The sequence below is a fragment of the Pseudophryne corroboree genome, chromosome 6, assembly GCF_028390025.1.
Source record: "Pseudophryne corroboree isolate aPseCor3 chromosome 6, aPseCor3.hap2, whole genome shotgun sequence".
In the NCBI taxonomy this organism is placed as follows: Eukaryota; Metazoa; Chordata; class Amphibia; order Anura; family Myobatrachidae; genus Pseudophryne; species Pseudophryne corroboree.
Genome location: NC_086449.1, coordinates 114,195,985 through 114,217,030, shown reverse-complemented (window position 1 = coordinate 114,217,030; position 21,046 = coordinate 114,195,985). Strand labels below are relative to the sequence as shown.

At 45.4% G+C, this 21,046-nt stretch overlaps 1 protein-coding gene across 2 annotated transcripts in view; it reads right to left on the bottom strand.

The window, feature by feature from the left end:
- The window catches only part of LOC134936597 (adhesion G protein-coupled receptor E1-like), a 291,441-nt gene that overhangs the window by 83,812 nt on the left and 186,583 nt on the right, over positions 1–21,046 (bottom strand). For both annotated transcript variants that reach the window (XM_063931704.1, XM_063931705.1), the window contains exons 11-12: positions 12,759–12,953; positions 12,352–12,587 (exon numbers count right to left, since the gene is read on the bottom strand). In XM_063931704.1, coding sequence (XP_063787774.1) covers positions 12,352–12,587; positions 12,759–12,953 — 431 coding nt within the window. The remainder of the gene's footprint in view (positions 1–12,351; positions 12,588–12,758; positions 12,954–21,046) is intronic.

Below are 21,046 nucleotides of genomic sequence, written 5' to 3'. Positions count from 1 at the left end.
CTGAGAGGCCGCTTGACACGCTGAATTTTAAGGAATCAACCAAGCTCAGTGGTACTTTATAATAGGGATGTGCACTTGAAATTTTTCTGGTTTTCTGGTTTTGTGTTTTGGTTTTGGGTTCGGTTCCGCGGCCGTGTTTTGGGTTCGACCGCGTTTTGGCAAAACCTCACCAAATTTTTTTTGTCGGATTCGGGTGTGTTTTGGATTCGGGTGTTTTTTTCAAAAAACCCTAAAAAACAGCTTAAATCATAGAATTTGGGGGTCATTTTGATCCCAAAGTATTATTAACCTCAAAAACCATAATTTCCACTCATTTTCAGTCTATTCTGAATACCTCACACCTCACAATATTATTTTTAGTCCTAAAATTTGCACCGAGGTCGCTGGATGACTAAGCTAAGCGACCCTAGTGGCCGACACAAACACCTGGCCCATCTAGGAGTGGCACTGCAGTGTCACGCAGGATGGCCCTTCCAAAAAACACTCCCCAAACAGCACATGACGCAAAGAAGAAAAAAAGAGGCGCAATGAGGTAGCTGTGTGAGTAAGATAAGCGACCCTAGTGGCCGACACAAACACCTGGCCCATCTAGGAGTGGCACTGCAGTGTCACGCAGGATGGCCCTTCCAAAAAACACTCCCCAAACAGCACATGACGCAAAGAAGAAAAAAAAAGGCGCAATGAGGTAGCAGTGTGAGTAAGCTAAGCGACCCTAGTGGCCGACACAAACACCTGGCCCATCTAGGAGTGGCACTGCAGTGTCACGCAGGATGGCCCTTCCAAAAAACACTCCCCAAACAGCACATGACGCAAAGAAGAAAAAAAGAGGCGCAATGAGGTAGCTGTGTGAGTAAGCTAAGCGACCCTAGTGGCCGACACAAACACCTGGCCCATCTAGGAGTGGCACTGCAGTGTCACGCAGGATGGCCCTTCCAAAAAAACACTCCCCAAACAGCACATGACGCAAATAAAAATGAAAGAAAAAAGAGGTGCAAGATGGAATTGACCTTGGGCCCTCCCACCCACCCTTATGTTGTATAAACAGGACATGCACACTTTAACCAACCCATCATTTCAGTGACAGGGTCTGCCACACGACTGTGACTGAAATGACGGGTTGGTTTGGACCCCCACCGAAAAATAAGCAATTAATCTCTCCTTGCACAAACTGGCTCTACAGAGGCAAGATGTCCACCTCATCATCATCCTCCGATATATCACCGTGTACATCCCGCTCCTCACAGATTATCAATTCGTCCCCACTGGAATCCACCATCTCAGCTCCCTGTGTACTTTGTGGAGGCAATTGCTGCTGGTCAATGTCTCCACGGAGGAATTGATTATAATTCATTTTAATGAACATCATCTTCTCCACATTTTCTGGAAGTAACCTCGTACGCAGATTGCTGACAAGGTGAGCGGCGGCACTAAACACTCTTTCGGAGTACACACTTGTGGGAGGGCAACTTAGGTAGAATAAAGCCAGTTTGTGCAAGGGCCCCCAAATTGCCTCTTTTTCCTGCCAGTATAAGTACGGACTGTCTGACGTGCCTACTTGGATGCGGTCACTCATATAATCCTCCACCATTCTTTCAATGGTGAGAGAATCATATGCAGTGACAGTAGACGACATGTCCGTAATCGTTGGCAGGTCCTTCAGTCCGGACCAGATGTCAGCATCAGCAGTCGCTCCAGACTGCCCTGCATCACCGCCAGCGGGTGGGCTCGGAATTCTGAGCCTTTTCCTCGCACCCCCAGTTGCGGGAGAATGTGAAGGAGGAGATGTTGACAGGTCGCGTTCCGCTTGACTTGACAATTTTGTCACCAGCAGGTCTTTGAACCCCAGCAGACTTGTGTCTGCCGGAAAGAGAGATCCAAGGTAGGTTTTAAATCTAGGATCGAGCACGGTGGCCAAAATGTAGTGCTCTGATTTCAACAGATTGACCACCCGTGAATCCTTGTTAAGCGAATTAAGGGCTCCATCCACAAGTCCCACATGCCTAGCGGAATCGCTCCCTTTTAGCTCCTCCTTCAATGCCTCCAGCTTCTTCTGCAAAAGCCTGATGAGGGGAATGACCTGACTCAGGCTGGCAGTGTCTGAACTGACTTCACGTGTGGCAAGTTCAAAAGGTTGCAGAACCTTGCACAACGTTGAAATCATTCTCCACTGCGCTTGAGACAGGTACATTCCACCTCCTATATCGTGCTCAATTGTATAGGCTTGAATGGCCTTTTGCTGCTCCTCCAACCTCTGAAGCATATAGAGGGTTGAATTCCACCTCGTTACCACTTCTTGCTTCAGATGATGGCAGGGCAGGTTCAGGCGTTTTTGGTGGTGCTCCAGTCTTCTGTACGTGGTGCCTGTACGCCGAAAGTGTCCCGCAATTCTTCTGGCCACCGACAGCATCTCTTGCACGCCCCTGTCGTTTTTTAAAAAATTCTGCACCACCAAATTCAAGGTATGTGCAAAACATGGGACGTGCTGGAATTTGCCCATATTTAATGCACACACAATATTGCTGGCGTTGTCCGATGCCACAAATCCACAGGAGAGTCCAATTGGGGTAAGCCATTCCGCGATGATCTTCCTCAGTTGCCGTAAGAGGTTTTCAGCTGTGTGCGTATTCTGGAAACCGGTGATACAAAGCGTAGCCTGCCTAGGAAAGAGTTGGCGTTTGCGAGATGCTGCTACTGGTGCCGCCGCTGCTGTTCTTGCGGCGGGAGTCCATACATCTACCCAGTGGGCTGTCACAGTCATATAGTCCTGACCCTGCCCTGCTCCACTTGTCCACATGTCCGTGGTTAAGTGGACATTGGGTACAACTGCATTTTTTAGGACACTGGTGAGTCTTTTTCTGACGTCCGTGTACATTCTCGGTATCGCCTGCCTAGAGAAGTGGAACCTAGATGGTATTTGGTAACGGGGGCACACTGCCTCAATAAATTGTCTAGTTCCCTGTGAACTAACGGCGGATACCGGACGCACGTCTAACACCAACATAGTTGTCAAGGCCTCAGTTATCCGCTTTGCAACAGGATGACTGCTGTGATATTTCATCTTCCTCGCAAAGGACTGTTGGACAGTCAATTGCTTGGTGGAAGTAGTAAAAGTGGGCTTACGACTTCCCCTCTGGGATGACCATCGACTCCCAGCAGCAACAACAGCAGCGCCAGCAGCAGTAGGCGTTACACGCAAGGATGCATCGGAGGAATCCCAGGCAGGAGAGGACTCGTCAGAATTGCCAGTGACATGGCATGCAGGACTATTGGCATTCCTGGGGAAGGAGGAAATTGACACTGAGGGAGTTGGTGGGGTGGTTTGCGTGAGCTTGGTTACAAGAGGAAGGGATTTACTGGTCAGTGGACTGCTTCCGCTGTCGCCCAAAGTTTTTGAACTTGTCACTGACTTATTATGAATGCGCTGCAGGTGACGTATAAGGGAGGATGTTCCAAGGTGGTTAACGTCCTTACCCCTACTTATTACAGCTTGACAAAGGCAACACACGGCTTGACAAATGTTGTCCGCATTTCTGGTGAAATACTTCCACACCGAAGAGCTGATTTTTTTGGTATTTTCACCAGGCATGTCAACGGCCCTATTCCTCCCACGGACAACAGGTGTCTCCCCGGGTGCCTGACTTGAACAAACAACCTCACCATCAGAATCCTCCTTCTCAATTTCCTCCCCAGCGCCAGCAACACCCATATCCTCCTCATCCTGGTGTACTTCAACACTGACATCTTCAATCTGACTATCAGGAACTGGACTGCGGGTGCTCCTTCCAGCACTTGCAGGGGGCGTGCAAATGGTGGAAGGCGCATGCTCTTCACGTCCAGTGTTGGGAAGGTCAGGCATCGCAACCGACACAATTGGACTCTCCTTGTGGATTTGGGATTTCGAAGAACGCACAGTTCTTTGCGGTACTTTTGCCAGTTTGAGTCTTTTCAGTTTTCTAGCGAGAGGCTGAGTGCTTCCATCCACATGTGAAGCTGAACCACTAGCCATGAACATAGGCCAGGGCCTCAGCCGTTCCTTGCCACTCCGTGTGGTTAATGGCATATTGGCAAGTTTACGCTTCTCCTCCGACAATTTTATTTTAGATTTTGGAGTCCTTTTTTTTACTGATATTTGGTGTTTTGGATTTTACATGCTCTGTACTATGACATTGGGCATCGGCCTTGGCAGACGACGTTGCTGGCATTTCATCGTCTCGACCATGACTAGTGGCAGCAGCTTCAGCACGAGGTGGAAGTGGATCTTGATCTTTCCCTAATTTTGGAACCTCAACATTTTTGTTCTCCATATTTTAATAGGCACAACTAAAAGGCACCTCAGGTAAACAATGAAGATGGATGGATACTAGTATACTTATGGATGGACGAGCGACTGCCGATACAGAGGTAGCTACAGCCGTGGACTACCGTACTGTGTCTGCTGCTAATATAGACTGGATGATAATGAGATGAAATCAATATATATATATATAATATCACTAGTACTGCAGCCGGACAGGAATATATATTTATTATGTAATGACTGATGATGGACCTGCTGGACACTGTCAGCTCAGCAGCACCGCAGACTGCTACAGTAAGCTACTATAGTAGTATGTATAAAGAAGAAAAAAAGAAAAAAAACCACGGGTAGGTGGTATACAATTATGGATGGATGAGCGACTGCCGACACAGAGGTAGCTACAGCCGTGGACTACCGTACTGTGTCTGCTGCTAATATAGACTGGATGATAAGGAGATGAAATCAATATATATATATATATATATATATATATATATAATATCACTAGTACTGCAGCCGGACAGGTATATATATTTATTATGTAATGACTGATGACGGACCTGCTGGACACTGTCAGCTCAGCAGCACCGCAGACTGCTACAGAAAGCTACTATAGTAGTATGTATAAAGAAGAAAGAAAAAAAAAAACACGGGTAGGTGGTATACAATTATGGATGGACGAGCGACTGCCGACACAGAGGTAGCTACAGCCGTGGACTACCGTACTGTGTCTGCTGCTAATATAGACTGGATGATAAGGAGATGAAATCAATATATATATATATATAATATCACTAGTACTGCAGCCGGACAGGTATATATATTTATTATGTAATGACTGATGACGGACCTGCTGGACACTGTCAGCTCAGCAGCACCGCAGACTGCTACAGTAAGCTACTATAGTAGTATGTATAAAGAAGAAAGAAAAAAAAAACCACGGGTAGGTGGTATACAATTATGGATGGACGAGCGACTGCCGACACAGAGGTAGCTACAGCCGTGGACTACCGTACTGTGTCTGCTGCTAATATAGACTGGATGATAATGAGATGAAATCAATATATATTATATCACACTAGTACTGCAGCCGGAAAGGTAGATATATTTATTATGTAATGACTGATGACGGACCTGCTGGACACTGTCAGCTCAGCAGCACCGCAGACTGCTACAGTAAGCTACTATAGTAGTATGTATAAAGAAGAAAAAAAAAAAACACGGGTAGGTGGTATACAATTATGGATGGACGAGCGACTGCCGACACAGAGGTAGCTACAGCCGTGGACTACCGTACTGTGTCTGCTGCTAATATAGACTGGATGATAAGGAGATGAAATCAATATATATATATATATATATATATATAATATCACTAGTACTGCAGCCGGACAGGTATATATATTTATTATGTAATGACTGATGACGGACCTGCTGGACACTGTCAGCTCAGCAGCACCGCAGACTGCTACAGTAAGCTACTATAGTAGTATGTATAAAGAAGAAAGAAAAAAAAAAAAAAACACGTGTAGGTGGTATACAATTATGGATGGACGAGCGACTGCCGACACAGAGGTAGCTACAGCCGTGGACTACCGTACTGTGTCTGCTGCTAATATAGACTGGATGATAAGGAGATGAAATCAATATATATATATATATATATATATAATATCACTAGTACTGCAGCCGGACAGGTATATATATTTATTATGTAATGACTGATGACGGACCTGCTGGACACTGTCAGCTCAGCAGCACCGCAGACTGCTACAGTAAGCTACTATAGTAGTATGTATAAAGAAGAAAGAAAAAAAAAACCACGGGTAGGTGGTATACAATTATGGATGGACGAGCGACTGCCAACACAGAGGTAGCTACAGCCGTGGACTACCGTACTGTGTCTGCTGCTAATATATACTGGATGATAAGGACATGAAATCAATATATATATATATATATATATAATATCACTAGTACTGCAGCCGGACAGGTATATATATTTATTATGTAATGACTGATGACGGACCTGCTGGACACTGTCAGCTCAGCAGCACCGCAGACTGCTACAGTAAGCTACTATAGTAGTATGTATAAAGAAGAAAGAAAAAAAAAAACCACGGGTAGGTGGTATACAATTATGGATGGACGAGCGACTGCCGACACAGAGGTAGCTACAGCCGTGGACTACCGTACTGTGTCTGCTGCTATATAGACTGGATGATAAGGAGATGAAATCAATATATATATATATATATATATATAATATCACTAATACTGCAGCCGGACAGGTATATATATTTATTATGTAATGACTGATGACGGACCTGCTGGACACTGTCAGCTCAGCAGCACCGCAGACTGCTACAGTAAGCTACTATAGTAGTATGTATAAAGAAGAAAGAAAAAAAAAAACCACGGGTAGGTGGTATACAATTATGGATGGCCGAGCGACTGCCGACACAGAGGTAGCTACAGCCGTGGACTACCGTACTGTGTCTGCTGCTAATATAGACTGGATGATAAGGAGATGAAATCAATATATATATATATATATATATATATATATATATCACTAGTACTGCAGCCGGACAGGTATATATATTTATTATGTAATGACTGATGACGGACCTGCTGGACACTGTCAGCTCAGCAGCACCGCAGACTGCTACAGTAAGCTACTATAGTAGTATGTATAAAGAAGAAAGAAAAAAAAACCACGGGTAGGTGGTATACAATTATGGATGGACGAGCGACTGCCGACACAGAGGTAGCTACAGCCGTGGACTACCGTACTGTGTCTGCTGCTAATATAGACTGGATGATAAGGAGATGAAATCAATATATATATATATATATATATATATATATAATATCACTAGTACTGCAGCCGGACAGGTATATATATTTATTATGTAATGACTGATGACGGACCTGCTGGACACTGTCAGCTCAGCAGCACCGCAGACTGCTACAGTAAGCTACTATAGTAGTATGTATAAAGAAGAAAGAAAAAAAAAACCACGGGTAGGTGGTATACAATTATGGATGGACGAGCGACTGCCGACACAGAGGTAGCTACAGCCGTGGACTACCGTACTGTGTCTGCTGCTAATATAGACTGGATGATAAGGAGATGAAATCAATATATATATATATATATATATATATATAATATCACTAGTACTGCAGCCGGACAGGTATATATATTTATTATGTAATGACTGATGACGGACCTGCTGGACACTGTCAGCTCAGCAGCACCGCAGACTGCTACAGTAAGCTACTATAGTAGTATGTATAAAGAAGAAAGAAAAAAAAACCACGGGTAGGTGGTATACAATTATGGATGGACGAGCGACTGCCGACACAGAGGTAGCTACAGCCGTGGACTACCGTACTGTGTCTGCTGCTAATATAGACTGGATGATAATGAGATGAAATCAATATATATTATATCACACTAGTACTGCAGCCGGAAAGGTAGATATATTTATTATGTAATGACTGATGACGGACCTGCTGGACACTGTCAGCTCAGCAGCACCGCAGACTGCTACAGTAAGCTACTATAGTAGTATGTATAAAGAAGAAGAAAAAAAACCACGGGTAGGTGGTATACAATTATGGATGGACGAGCGACTGCCGACACAGAGGTAGCTACAGCCGTGGACTACCGTACTGTGTCTGCTGCTAATATAGACTGGATGATAAGGAGATGAAATCAATATATATATATATAATATCACTAGTACTGCAGCCGGACAGGTATATATATTTATTATGTAATGACTGATGACGGACCTGCTGGACACTGTCAGCTCAGCAGCACCGCAGACTGCTACAGTAAGCTACTATAGTAGTATGTATAAAGAAGAAAAAAAAGAAAGAAAAAAAAACACGTGTAGGTGGTATACAATTATGGATGGACGAGCGACTGCCGACACAGAGGTAGCTACAGCCGTGGACTACCGTACTGTGTCTGCTGCTAATATAGACTGGATGATAATGAGATGAAATCAATATATATATATATATATATATATATATATAATATCACTAGTACTGCAGCCGGACAGGTATATATATTTATTATGTAATGACTGATGACGGACCTGCTGGACACTGTCAGCTCAGCAGCACCGCAGACTGCTACAGTAAGCTACTATAGTAGTATGTATAAAGAAGAAAGAAAAAAAAAAACCACGGGTAGGTGGTATACAATTATGGATGGACGAGCGACTGCCGACACAGAGGTAGCTACAGCCGTGGACTACCGTACTGTGTCTGCTGCTAATATATACTGGATGATAAGGACATGAAATCAATATATATATATATATATATATAATATCACTAGTACTGCAGCCGGACAGGTATATATATTTATTATGTAATGACTGATGACGGACCTGCTGGACACTGTCAGCTCAGCAGCACCGCAGACTGCTACAGTAAGCTACTATAGTAGTATGTATAAAGAAGAAAGAAAAAAAAAACCACGGGTAGGTGGTATACAATTATGGATGGACGAGCGACTGCCGACACAGAGGTAGCTACAGCCGTGGGCTACCGTACTGTGTCTGCTGCTAATATAGACTGGATGATAAGGAGATGAAATCAATATATATATATATATATATAATATCACTAGTACTGCAGCCGGACAGGTATATATATTTATTATGTAATGACTGATGACGGACCTGCTGGACACTGTCAGCTCAGCAGCACCGCAGACTGCTACAGTAAGCTACTATAGTAGTATGTATAAAGAAGAAAGAAAAAAAAAAACCACGGGTAGGTGGTATACAATTATGGATGGACGAGCGACTGCCGACACAGAGGTAGCTACAGCCGTGGACTACCGTACTGTGTCTGCTGCTAATATAGACTGGATGATAAGGAGATGAAATCAATATATATATATATATATATATATATAATATCACTAGTACTGCAGCCGGACAGGTATATATATTTATTATGTAATGACTGATGACGGACCTGCTGGACACTGTCAGCTCAGCAGCACCGCAGACTGCTACAGTAAGCTACTATAGTAGTATGTATAAAGAAGAAAGAAAAGAAAAAAAACCACGGGTAGGTGGTATACAATTATGGATGGACGAGCGACTGCCGACACAGAGGTAGCTACAGCCGTGGACTACCGTACTGTGTCTGCTGCTAATATAGACTGGATGATAATGAGATGAAATCAATATATATATATATATAATATCACTAGTACTGCAGCCGGACAGGTATATATATTTATTATGTAATGACTGATGACGGACCTGCTGGACACAGTCAGCTCAGCAGCACCGCAGACTGCTACAGTAAGCTACTATAGTAGTATGTATAAAGAAGAAAGAAAAAAAAAACCACGGGTAGGTGGTATACAATATTATAAATATTTTATATATATATATTATATACAATTATATATATATATATATATATATATTAAACTAGTGGTGACTGGTGGTCAGGACACTGGTCACACTATCAGCAACTTGCAAGTAGTACTCCTAAGCAGACAATCACAATATATATTATACTGGTGGTCAGTGTGGTCACAATGGCAGTGTGGCACTCTGGCAGCAAAAGTGTGCACTGTACGTTATATGTACTCCTGAGTCCTGCTCTCAGACTCTAACTGCTCCCCACTGTCAGTGTCTCCCCCACAAGTCAGATAATATACAGTCACACTATCTATCACTTCAGCAAGTAACTAGTACTCCTCCTAATGCTCCCCAAAATTACTACTGTGTCTCTCTCTACTGTCTCACTCTCTTCTCTATAAACGGAGAGGACGCCAGCCACGTCCTCTCCCTATGAATCTCAATGCACGTGTGAAAATGGCGGCGACGCGCGGCTCCTTATATAGAATCCGAGTCTCGCGATAGAATCCGAGCCTCGCGAGAATCCGACAGCGGGATGATGACGTTCGGGCGCGCTCGGGTTAACCGAGCAAGGCGGGAATATCCGAGTCGCTCGGCCCCGTGTAAAAAAACATGAAGTTCGGGCGGGTTCGGATTCCGAGGAACCGAACCCGCTCATCCCTACTTTATAAGCTCTTTAGTGAATGATACTTGTAAAAGGTGGTGTAATTACAGCATGATGACACAAGAGGGAGCTCCAAGTCCTTGGGATGTAGGGAATTAACAGTGAAGGAATGATAATGTAATGCACCTCCCACTAACTTTAGCTCCTATGAGTGTATTTTTGCCAGGAATAATGGCCACTGTATCAGGAGTGAAGTGTCTGTCATATCCACTGCAGCAATGGCAGAGGGTGAGCAGGACTGGATTTCTCACCTACAGAATCAGGTAGCCACGGTCTTATGGGAATCCACAGACTGAGGGAGGGAAGCTCCCAGGGACAGCCACTTCAGGTTCGGTGGGCACAGCAGCTCCTCTCCGGATGCTGGAGAAAGAGCGGGAAGCCAGGCACCCCGGGGTAAAATAGCAGACTGCGGCCGCAGCCAGTCAGGATTTTGACCCGGCGCCAGAAGGAGCCGACCCCTAGCAGCCAGGAAAACAGAGCACAGCGGGTTAAGGAAGGGCAGCTACAGATGGTTTTCCATGGCAAAGTGGATCGGGGCATCGGTAGCAAATCAAGGCCCCGGCTTATGCTAAGTCACAAGGCCGTAACCCGCAAGAGGTAAGGTCGCTATCCCCGACTCCGCAGCCAATATCCTCCTTTGCTTTGGGCTCACTACCTTTAGGAGGGGCCTGATCAGCACCCCCAAAGTGGCAGCAAGCAGCAGTTAAACAGGGAAGAGCGGAGAGTTCAGACTCTGCACATCCGCCAGCTGTAACTGCCCGGCCACACCCCCAGCATCCCAGTTCTTGCTCATTTTGATTTTTGACACAAGGATGTACACCAGGGGAAGGGATTATAGTAGTATTTAACAAAATATGCAGACATGGACCCAACTACATCTGACTCAGATACAGCCCCTATATGTCTTCCCTGAAACAGCCCCCATATATCTTCCCTGTGATAGGGTTGTGGATGCTGGGATTGTGCAGGGAACTTCTTGTTTCTTATTCATTAAAAAAGTGTTAGCCCTTGCAGTCCTGTGTATGTTTTACAGTAAAAGTATACAGGGGCGTAGCCAGAAATTTGTGGGCCCCATAGCAACATTTCGAAGGGGCCCTTGTGCCAATGCTTCTAAAGGGACACCTCTCCACAGCAGTTGTTAATTTTATGCCCCATAATAGTGCCCTAGCTATTTTATGAACCATAGTAGTGCCCTAAGTCACATTATACAACATATTACCCCCAATTTACATTATGACATACAGTGTCCTCAGTTCATATTTTGTCAGACTATGGTGCCTCCACTTCATATTGTACCACATTACAGTGCACCACATATTGTACCACATTACAGTGCCTCCACTTCATATTGTACCACATTACAGTGCACTGTAATGTGGTACAATATGAAGTGGAGGGGAACTGGAGGGGATATAATATTATATCCCCTCCAGTTCCCCTCCAGTCCGCTGAAGTGGAGGGGGATATAATATTATATCCCCTCCAGTTCCCCTGAAGTGGAGGGGAACTGGAGGGGATATAATATTATAATCCCATCCAGTTCATTTTATGCCACATTACAATGAGCAGTTCCAGGGGCATAACTAGATATATTGTAGGCCCCAAGGCAAAAGTTTGTAAGGGTCTCTATGTACCACCCAAATGTTGAAAAATTTATATAACACGTGTAACTTTGGTAGGGAAGGTGGGCCCCTGTCAGCTCTGGGCCCCATAGCAGCTGCACTGCCTGCACCTATGGTAGCTACGCCCTTGAAAGTATAGTTTGCTTTTAGTAAGATACTTGCCTAGTTGATTTCATACCTATTAAGAGGTATTGGGTGTGCCTCTGGGCAAACAAAACATCTGGTACCACAAAAGAGATAAACATCAACCCAAGTTCCTCACATAGGTCCACTACATACTGTATGTAACACAAAATGTTAGTGTGCAACATGTGACAACATAATGGACTCATACATAATAGAATAATGAAACAAGCTTACTATGTCTCTGTTCCATATTCATGTGGATGTACTGCTGCAGAGATCCCAACAATGACAGCAGGGATACCAAACCCAACAAGACACATCTTTGGAAAGTTTGAGCCCTGAGAAGTCATATAATTCAGAGCTTGCAGGTTACGGACAGTCATGAAGAGCAGGATGCTCTCAATAAACATCCAGCAGAAGGCACAGAGGAACAGGAACTGGATCCCACCAGCAATGACTGAGCAGAGGACCTGGAGAGTGGTAGACAAGAAATTAAGCTAACATGCTCAATTTATGGAATTTATCAAGTAACAATTGATGCTATAAAAACTGTTTATATTGTTCTAAAAGAGAAACATTAGGAAGTTTATGGAAATAGATGAACATACTATACCAATAAATGTTCTGGATGAGACAGTTACCTTATTAGAGGTTTGGTTAAGACCTACAGTTACGAGAAGCTGTCCGAGGAAGAGACATCCACACAGAGCTGTCAAGACAGAGGTGTGAGCAGTCCTCAGAGACCTACAGATGATGAACGTAAGAAGAGAGAGGCACAGGAAGAGAAGGGATATACTCAGGCCAATGTGAGAGACAATAGTAAGACCATGGTGTTTCTGTGGGGGGAAAAAAACATACATTTGTAACTAACATACAACAATGTCTCATAACACCAAGCTATTGTACAGATAACATAGTAGAGAGGCTCACATGACATAAAAGGCCCTGATTTATGCGCTGCTGTGTCTGTTACCATAGGTGCATCTGCAACTTTATGCTAATGATAGTATCAGCCCTTCCCTTGGTCTACAAGTCTGCCTATGAATGAGCAAGAACTGGGAACCTCGATTTTAGCATCAGAGCATGATGTAATACTATCGGTGCATCTTTAGATAACACCATTGGTAGCACCATCGAAACATACACCAGCTCTATGCAGGTGAAGTTTCTCCATCTGAGCATGGACTCCGATTTCTTTGCCGAGCATCTGTGTATGCAGCCACTTTCACTGACATGTCCACACCACTCCCATAATACGCCAGTTATAAGGACAATTTTTGAATGTATTAGTAGCACCTGACAGTCATCGCACATGAACGACCTGATACCGTGCATATTACTTGCAATAGCGCCTTTGTGGCTACATATTATGGGATGCATGCTCTGTAGGAGGTTTTAAGGATTTATGCACATATACAGACTTTAAAAAAAAATTGCTCAACTCCGTGAACATCGGCATTGCGTCCAGCTATGAATCAATTCCAAAATAGGCACATCACATTGTAAAAGGTTTTAAGCTTTACAGTATAAAAACCTTGCTCCAAATCAAGTGAAATAAGAAACAATCATAAACTAAATGATGGCCATGCTCATACTCCACCAGTAGTAGGTTACAGAGGAATTCATTAGTGTTTCTTAATAGCCATGTGGGTCATCAAATAGGTTTTACATGTTTTTGGAGTGAATGTTTTGTCATTCCTGGCCCAGTGTTTCCGTCAGTAAGACTAATGAGATACAGTAATTGAGTCTCACTAACAGAGGCTGCTCTGATTGTGACCACCACCATCCCCTACTCAGAGGCCCTAAATTTCTGAGGTCCTAGGCAGCTGTCCAGTGTGCCTATATGTTAAGATGGCCCTGAGCAGGAGATGTAAGGTGTGAGAGTCCAGACCAATAAAACTCCTTTTCTGAGTAACTTAAAACCCCCAACTATTGATCTAAGTCTGGAGAAAATTAAGTGGCATATGAAAGGTTGTGGCGTCTGATACTGATTGAAAATTTCTTTCATGATTTATCAATATATTGAGGAGATAATATAGTGATTTTACTTCCAAGAAAGGCAAAAGGCATTGTCTGTTCACAAGTTCTAGTGGCAGATGTGTGTCTGCTGAAAGACAGGTGAAATACAATATGAGCTGACCAGATGCAGTCCAACAGGAGAACTAACCAAGTATAAATCTAAAACAAATAACTCTGGGCAACTTTTCCACTTGTTCTCTTCTACACTCTTTAGAAGGCTTGATACATATCCTCCGGAGACTGGTAACATTTCTATTTGCATGTTTATGCTATAGATGAGCGGGTTTGGTTCTCGAGACTTTGCCTTCCGAGTTCGGTTCCGAGCCAGGCTCAAATTTTCCCGCCTGAGTCAGAATCCCGAACGCGGCAAAATGTCATCATCCCGCTGTCGGATTCTCACAGGATTAGGAATCCATATAAGGAGCCGCGCGTCGCGGCCATTTTCACTCCAGTCTCGGAGCGTGTATTGAGAGTACGTGTCCTCAGTGTTCAGTTTCTGTGTGGGGGCGGGAAAGTGGGGTGGCGAGTCTTGTGCTGTGTTGTGCTGCTCAGTCCAGTCCAGTGTAGTCAGTGTATTGTGTTGCATCAGTCCAGCTAGTCACAGTGTTGGTGTCCTCTCCTGCCAGTGTAGCTGTATAAAGTGGTGCTGTGTTGTGCTGTCCAGTCCAGTGTAGTCAGTGTATTGTGCTGCATCAGTCCAGCCAGTCACAGTGTTGGTGTTCTCTGCTGCCATATATCCAGTGTAGCTGTATAAAGTGTTGTTGTGTTGTGCTGCATCAGACCAGTGGTAGTGTCCTGTTCATCAGTCATTCCAGTGACGATATACGCTGCTGCTATATATCCACTGCTGCCATATAATAATTATAGCAACAACCACAAGTCCCTTACAGTGTTGTTGTGTTGTGCTGCATCAGACCAGTGGTAGTGTCCTGTTCATCAGTCATTCCAGTGACGATATACGCTGCTTCTATATGTCCACTGCTGCCGTATAATAATAATAATAATAATAATAATAATAATAATAATAATAATAATAACAACAACAACAACAACAACAAGTCCCTTACAGTGTTGTTGTGTTGTGCTGCTTCAGACCAGTGGTAGTGTCCTGGCCATCAGTCATTCCAGTGATGAAGCAGTCACAGTGGTATACGCTGCTGCTATATGTCCACAGCTGCTGTATAATAATAGTAACAACAACAACAAGTCCCTTTTAGTGGTGGTGTGTTGTCCTGCTTCAGACCAGTGGTAGTGTCCTGGCCATCATTCGTTCCAGTGACAAGGCAGTCACAGTGGTATACGATGCTGCTATATGTCCACTGCTGCCGTATAATAATTATAACAACAACAAGTCCCTTACAATGTTGTTGTGTTGTGCTGCATCAGACCAGTGGTAGTGTCCTGTGCACCAGTCATTCCAGTCATTCCTGTGCCGCATATTGTCTTTTACATAACTCCCATAAAATAATGGAAAACAAAAATTTTGAGGATAAAATACGGAAAGATCAAGAAGAACCACTTCCTCCTAGTGCTAAAGCTGCTACCAGTAGCCATGACATAGACAATGAAATGCCATCAACGTCGTCTGCCAAGGCCGATGCCCAATGTAATAGTAGAGGGCATGTAATATCCAAAAAGCAAAAGTTCAATAAAAAGAACCAAAAAAATAAATTTAAATCGTCTGAGGAGAAACGTAAACTTGCCAATATGCCATTTATGACACGGGCTGGCAAGGAACAGCTGAGGCCCTGGCCTATGTTCATGGCTAGTAGTTCAGCTTCACATGACGATGGAAGCCCTCATTCTCCCGCTAGAAAAATTAAAAGAGTTAAGCTTTAAAGAGCACAGAAAAGAACTGTGCGTTCTGAGATGGTATCACAATTCCCCAAGTGTGTCGGCGATTGCGATGCCTGACCTTCCCAACACTGGACGGGAAGAGGTGGCTCCTTCCACCATTTGCACGCCCCCTGCAAGTGCTGGAAGGAGCACCCACAGTCCAGTTCCTGATATTCAAATTGAAGATGTCACTGTTGAAGTACACCAGGATGAGGATATGGGTGTTGCTGGCGCAGAGGAGGAAGTTGACAATGAGGATTCTGATGGTGATGTGGTTTGTCTAAGTCAGGCACCGGGGGAGACTACCAAAAAAGCCATTTCTTTGGTGTGGAATTATTTCTCCACAAATCCAGACAACAGGTGTCAAGCCATCTGTTGCCTCTGTCAATCTGTGATAAGTAGGGGTAAGGATGTTAACCACCTAGGAACATCCTCCCTTATGTGTCACCTGCTGCGCATTCATCAGAAGTCAATGTCAAGTTATGAAACTTTGGGTAAGAGCGTAAGCAGTCCACTGACACCTAAATCCCTTCTTCCTCCTGTACCCAAGCTCCTGCAAGCCACACCACCAACTTCCTCCTCAGTCAGGAACGTCAGTAGTCCTGCAGGCCATGTCACTGTCATGACTGAGGAGTCCTCTCCTAACCGGGATTCCTCCGTAGGATCCTTGAGTGGTACGTGCTGTTGTTGCTGCTGGGAGTCGATCGTCATCCCAGAGGGGAAGTCGGAAGACCACTTGTACTACTTCCAGTAAGCAATTGACTGTTCAACAGTCCTTTGTGAGAAGATGAAATATGACAGCAGTCATCCTTTTGCAAAGCGGATAAATGAGGCCTTCTGTTGGTGTTAGACGTGCGCCTGGTATCCACCAGTTCAGTGGGACTTAGAAAATTGTTTCAGGTACTGTGTCCCCGGTGTCAAATCCCATCTAGGTTCCACTTCTCTAGGCAGGCAATACCGAGAATGTACACAGACGTCAGAAAAAGAGTCACCAGTGTCCTACAAAATGCGGTTGCATCCAGTGTCCACTTAACCACAGACATGTGGACAAGTGGAACAGGGCAGACTAAGGACTATATGACTGTAACAGCCCACTGAGTAGATGTATGGCCTCCCGCAGCAATAACAGCAGCGGCACCAGTAGCAGCATCTCGCAAATGCCAACTCGTTCCTAGGCAGGCTACGCTATGTATCACCGCTTTCCTTAAGAGGCATACAGCTGACAACCTCTTACGGAAACCGAGGAACATCATCGCAGAATGGCTTACCCAAAATGGACTCTCCTGGGGATTTGTGGTATCGGACAATGCCACCAATATTGTACGTGCATTACATGTGGGCAAATTCCAGCATGTCCCATGTTTTGCACGTACAATTAATTTGGTGGTGCAGAATTTTTTAAAAAATGACAGTGGTGTGCAGGACATGCTGTCAGTGGCCCGAAAAAAATTGCGGGCCACTTTCGGCATTCTGCCACTGTGTGCTGAAGACTCAGGGCCGGCGCCACCACTAGGCAGCTTTAGGCAGCTGCCTATGGGCGCCGGCCACTGGAGGGCGGCCCTGCACACTTCCGATGAACGCTTCCTTTATTATGCCCTTAGCTGTGTGCTCCTTCCATTCCCTAAGAGACGAGAAGCAAGGATACTGCAGCCGCCCATCACTTCCCATCAGCCGGCACTAACAGTGTGAGGGCGGATTGTTCTAAGCTGTCCTGCAGCAGAATCTCCTCTCTCTGTGCTACCGTTATCTTCTCCAACTGCTCTCCTCCCACTGGCCGGCACTGCCCTTTGCTCCCTGTAGTTTTCTCCTACCCCCCTCGCTGTAATAAACTCACTTGTTCCGCATCCTCACTGCCGGCCCGCACCACAACAGCACGATCTCTCCCACCCTCTCTCACTCATCCCGCATATTACACCCCCTGGCCCACCCTGCGATTGCTACTCCGATTGCTACTTAGCCCCCCTCCCACGCACCCTTCATGATTGCTGCCCCCCCACCCCATCTGAATGGGCCAGCCACCACAGATCGGATCTGATCTCTATAACAGATCTGATCTGCGGTACAGTGCTCCCTGCTCCCCACTTGCATGCTGACAGCCGCTGGCTTCGCAGGCAGTGATTGTGGCTGCCGAGCAATGAATGGACCAGCTGCCCAGTAGTAACTTATCTAGTGTATGCAGCCTGCGGCTCCGTGACTAGCTGGGCACGCAGGCTGCATGGAAGAAGGAATCAGGATCCATGTGAGTCTTGAGGTTATGTTTGTTTACAGCACAAACAGAGAGGAATGTGCAGGCTCTCTCTGTCCTGTGCATGTGTCGTCATCACTGCCTGTCTTTGCCGACAGCAAAGAAAAAGACAGGCTGTATTAAATGTTTTTTTCTATTACCAACTACATTTCAATATTAGGCTCTGGGTTTATGTGTGTGGATATAAAGCGCAACGGAATATGTTGCGCTATATAAGAAACTGCTAATATATATATATATATATATAAATAATTCAAAATAGACAGCACTCCCAATATATGTAACACAATATATCTTTATCTGGGACCAGGGTTAGATTATAAAAAGGTCAACAGGGACAGTCGTCCTGGGGCCCTAACACAATATCTCCCGAATCAGCTACCAGCACTGCAAATAAAATCAAAGCACAACATTTAGTTGTTTCCCCATTCCACCCCCTCTTTGGATGCCGATGAGCTCCTCACACTGCCCAGGTTAGTCTCGTGTGAAGAAGAAGCATGAAGGGGATTCCGTGCCCTCACCCAGCGGCTCCCTGCTCTGTCTCTGGCCGGCGGTGTGCGGGGCGTGCGTCTGTGGCACTTACCGCCCCAATGTACCTCTAATACCCCTTTTCCACCTCTAAAGCACGGGTCGCAGTCGGGAGCCTGACACTTGTGCGCCCAGCGCCGCCCTTCCATAGACTGTGAACGGGAGCCGTGTCGCATCGACACGGCTTCCGTTTACACTGCACAGCTTACCGGGTTGAACTCGTGTTCAACCCGGTAAGCTACCCGAGTAGGATTCCCGGATCACTTGATCCGGGTTGACCCTTTTCCACTAGCAAAAAACACGGGTAAATGCGCGCCCCCGTGCATTTACCCATGTTTTTTGAGCTAGTGGAAAAGGGGTATAACTATTATGCGGGTGGGGGGGGGGGGGTAATGTGGTTTCCCTTCAATGTTATTAGTGGGGTCTCCCACAACTTGGTTGTCTTGGACCCCTACAAGCCTTAATCTAACACTGGCTGGGAGAGAAGTAGAATAATCTCCGACTCATGCAGCTGTGTCTATAAACCCGCAGTGCTGCTTGTTCTCCCCTTCTGGCAGGACCAGTGATTGGTAGATGACCGTGTGCTACTGGCACTGTGGATGAGACATTATGACGTCTCATCCCGCAAGAAGGCGACGATGAGTGGGACTCGGGAGACTGGAATCGGATTCTAAATCTGCCTGACCGAGCTGGGACCCGCAAGTCAGCACTGAGGTCATTGAGGGTGAGAAATTCATTAAATATATTTTATAGTGTGGGGGTGAGACTATTTTACCCAGTGATGTTGACCAAGGGTCAGGAGGATGTGAAAATGAAAAAAGACAAAATATGTCAGGATATGTGTGGACTGTACAGAGAGGAGGAATTGAAGGTCAAGTGGCTGGGAGCGGAACTTATAAGAAGCTACCTCTATACTTTCACCTGACGGACTGGGAAGGGGGGGGCAGCTGCTGTAGTTTTGCCTAGGGTGCCGAAAAACCTTGCACTGGCCCTGCGAAGACTGGAATGCCAGCAAACACTCCTGAACCTGCCCCGCCATCAGTTGAAGCAAAAGGTGGTAACGAGGTAGAATTCAACACTATATGCTTCAGAGAATGGAGGAGCAGCAAAAGGCCATTCAAGCCTATACATCCACCTACGATATAGGCAAAGGAGGGGTAACGCACCTGACTCAAGTGCAGTGGAGAATGATTTCCCACTTGTGCAAGGTTCTCCAACCCTTCGAACTTGCCACACGTGAAGTCAGTTCAGACACTGCCAGCTTGAGTCAAGTCATTCCCTTCATCAGGCTTTTGCAGAAGCAGCTGGATAAATTTAAGGAGGAGCTAAGACGGAGCCATTCCACAAAGTATGTGGGACTTGTGGATGAAGCCCTTCATTCGCTTTGCCAGGATTCAAGGGTGGTCAATCTGTTGAAATCAGAGCACTACATTTTGGCCACCGTGCTCGATCCTAGGTTTAAAGCCTACGTTATATCTCTCTTTCCAGCAGACACAAGTGTGCAGAGGTGCAAAGACCTGCTGGTTAGTAAATTGTCAACTCAAGCGGAACGTGACCCGTCAACAGCTCCTCCTTCAATTTCTCCCGCCACTGGAAATGCAAGGAAAAGGATAAGATTTCCTAGCCCACCCGCTGGCGGTGATGCAGGGTCCAGACTGAAGTACCTGCCAACGATTACTGATATGTCTACTGTCACTGCATGTGATTCTGTCACCATTGAAAGAATGGTGGAGAATTATATGAGTGACAGCATCCAAATAGGCATGTCAGACAGTCCGTACGTATGCTGGCAGGAAAAAGATGCAATTTGGAGGCCCTTGCACAAACTGCCTTTATTTTACCTAAGTTGCCCCCCCCCCGCCCCCCTCCAGTGTGTACTCCGAAAGAGTGTTTAGTGCAGTCGGTCACCTTGTCAGCAATCGGCATAGGAGGTTACTTCCAGTTAATGTGGAGAAGATGATGTTCATCAAAATGAATTATAAATTCCTCCGTGGAGACATTTACCAGCAATTGCCTCCAGAAAGTACACAGGGACCTGTGATGGTGGATTCCAGTGGGGACGAATTAATACTCTGTGAGGAGGAGCATGTACACAGTGAAAGGGGTGAGAATCAGACGATGAGGTTGAGGTGGACATCTTGCCTCTGTAGAGCCAGTTTGTGCAAGGAGAGATTGATTGCTTCTTTTTTGGTGGGAGCCCAAACCAGCCAGTCATTTCAGCCACAGTCGTGTGGCAGACCCTGTCGGTTTGTTAAAGTGTGCATGTCCTGTTTATACAACATAAGGGTAGGTGGGAGGGCC